A 2,587-nucleotide genomic window follows, 5' to 3' on the forward strand; every position below is an offset into this window, starting at 1 on the left:
GCTTCTTCAGAAAGCCTTTAAAAGTCTCTGAGATTCTTCAGAGAGCATGAAAGAGTTTGAGTTTTTTCAAAAGTTCTTCTTAGTTTAAAAAAAAAGACTCACTGAGCTTCTTCAGAAAGCCTTTAAAAGTCTCTGAGATTCTTCAGAGAGCATGAAAGAGTTTGAGTTTTTTCAAAAGTTCTTCTTAGTTTAAAAAAAAGACTCCCTGAGCTTCTTCAGAAAGCCTTTAAAAGTCTCTGAGATTCTTCAGAGAGCATGAAAGAGTTTGAGTTTTTTCAAAAGTTCTTCTTAGTTTAAAAAAAAGACTCCCTGAGCTTCTTCAGAAAGCCTTTAAAAGTCTCTGAGATTCTTCAGAGAGCATGAAAGAGTTTGAGTTTTTTCAAAAGTTCTTCTTAGTTTTCTTCATTAATGGTCTAATCTTTACCACCTTGGTCACGCCCGATATTGGTACGATCCAGGAAGTGAGTTGGCTGCAGTTGGAGAGGAAGGCTCTCCCCCATTTTTGTTTTTCATTTTGTGTTTGTTTTTCGAGTTTTGTTACTTTAAGTTAGATTTTTCCCGCTTTTTTTTGTTTTTCAAAACCACCTAACAGCAGCTTTTAGCTGGCTAGAGGGTGGTTAATTTTATTCTTTTTCAGGCATGGACGGATTAACGGCAAACGACACTGGACTGGTTGGAGGAACGCGCAAGGTAATTGACAATGGACTGGCTGGAGGAACACGCAAGCCAAACGACAATGGACTGGCAGGAGGAACACACAAGGCAAATGACAATGGACTGGCTGGAGGAACACGCAAGGCAAAGGACAATGGACTGGCAGGAGGAACACGCAAGGCAAACGACAATGGACTGGCAGGAGGAACACGCACGGCAAACGATAATGGACTGGATAATCGACCACGAGTGAGAAATGGAAACACCAGAGATGTGAGAGAGAAAATCAACGAAAGGAAATATTAAAAAGAGGCTACAGTGATTGTGAATGTGGAAAATGTGACTGAGGTAAAAGCAGAGGATATCATTAAATCTGTGACGGAATTATGTGGACATGGGGAAATTTTAGCGCTAAGACCAAGACAAGGAAAGGAATATGAACTGACAATGGAAAAAGAAGAAATGTGTGACAAACTGACTGATGGACTGGTAATAAAAGGAGTGAAATGTGAAGTGAAAAATCTGCAAAACAGAGACTATGTTGTTTCCTTCATGCACCTGCCCATCTACCTTGATGATGATGAAATTTTAGATAAATTGGAAGGATGGAGAGTTACTCCCATCTCGAAAATAAAAAGAAGATGCTATCCGGGCACTGACATAGAGGACGGAACAAGGTTCCTAAAGGTGCGGTTCCCCAAAGAGGTAGCGTCGCTACCGTACAGCACAAAGCTGGAAACAGCGGAAGGGCCACAGTATTTTAGGGTGGTGCACAGTCACCAGGTTAAAACCTGTCGGCTGTGCACGAGCCCAGAACATTTACTGAAAGACTGCCCTGACTTCAAGTGCTACAAATGCGAGGAGAGGGGACATTTTGCAAGGGATTGCAATGCTGTCAAGGGCCCGGATTGCAGCGAAACCTTAAATAAATGCGAATGTTGGATGGAGGAAGAGGAACGAGGTAGGGAAAATCAGGTGGACGGACAGGTGCATGAAGGAAACAACGAGGAGGAACGGCAAATTGATGAAGGACAACCGGAAGAAAGCCTACAACAAGAAATGGAAGGAGCAGCGAGCATCAGAGAGAAAGGACAACAAGAGAACGATAAAGAACAAACAATGGAGCAGGACACTCAATGGACAGTTATGGACATTTCGGACAGTTTTAAAAGCTACCTGGATGACGTGGAAAAAGATGGACATGAAACAAAGGATCAAAGTGAGACTGAAGGTGAAGAAGAAACAACGACGGACAAAGACAGAGAGGGGAAAGGACAATTAAGAAGAAGACTAGTAAAGGTAAAACCAAATATTGGTAACGCAAGAAATAAGACTATTTTAAAGGTTTTAGATTGTGAAAATAGGTTTGAAGTGTTAAAGGATCTGGAGTGAGGAGATGAAGATTAATGGTTTTTAGGTATTTATTTGTTTTTCTTTTAATGGCTTTTAGTTGTGTTACTTTTAATGCCAGAGGACTTTTAGAGGTAAGAAAATTGAGAAAATGAAAGAAATCTTCAAGATTGAAGATGTGATTTTATTACAAGAGACTAACTGGAGGGAAGGTTTTATGACTGAAATAAGAAAAAGATGGAACGGAGAGATTTTATATAATAATGGGGATGATAGGCAGGGCAGAGGTGTAGCGGTTTTAATAAAGGAAAACAGAGGTGTAAAAGGTAAAACAATATACAATGATAAAGAAGGGAAATGTATGGCAGTAGAAATGGAATTTGAGGGGAAAGTAGTAGTTGTGGTTAACGTTCATGCGCCAACGGAAGAGAACGAAAAGAAAGAGTTTTTTAGTGTTTTAAGAGAATTCCTAAAGAAATACAAAGAAGTTATAATGATGGGTGATTTTAATACTGTTTTTAGCAAATTAGAAATGGGAGAGGGAATGGTTTTTAAAAGTGACAAAGGAAGAAAAGAGTTGAAG

At 39.7% G+C, this 2,587-nt stretch overlaps 1 protein-coding gene across 1 annotated transcript; it reads left to right on the forward strand.

Annotated features, from left to right (window-relative positions):
* The first annotated feature begins 442 nt into the window (after positions 1-442).
* On the forward strand, positions 443-2,130 carry LOC143739459 (uncharacterized). The gene has a single exon (XM_077231945.1). It carries the CDS (start codon positions 1,102-1,104, stop codon positions 2,044-2,046), a length of 945 nt encoding a protein of 314 aa, XP_077088060.1. The 5' UTR covers positions 443-1,101; the 3' UTR covers positions 2,047-2,130.
* The last annotated feature ends 457 nt before the right edge of the window (positions 2,131-2,587 follow it).

This window comes from Siphateles boraxobius, unplaced genomic scaffold (assembly GCF_051911475.1).
Source record: "Siphateles boraxobius isolate OS27281-9 unplaced genomic scaffold, OSU_SipBor_1 160, whole genome shotgun sequence".
In the NCBI taxonomy this organism is placed as follows: domain Eukaryota; kingdom Metazoa; phylum Chordata; class Actinopteri; order Cypriniformes; family Leuciscidae; genus Siphateles; species Siphateles boraxobius.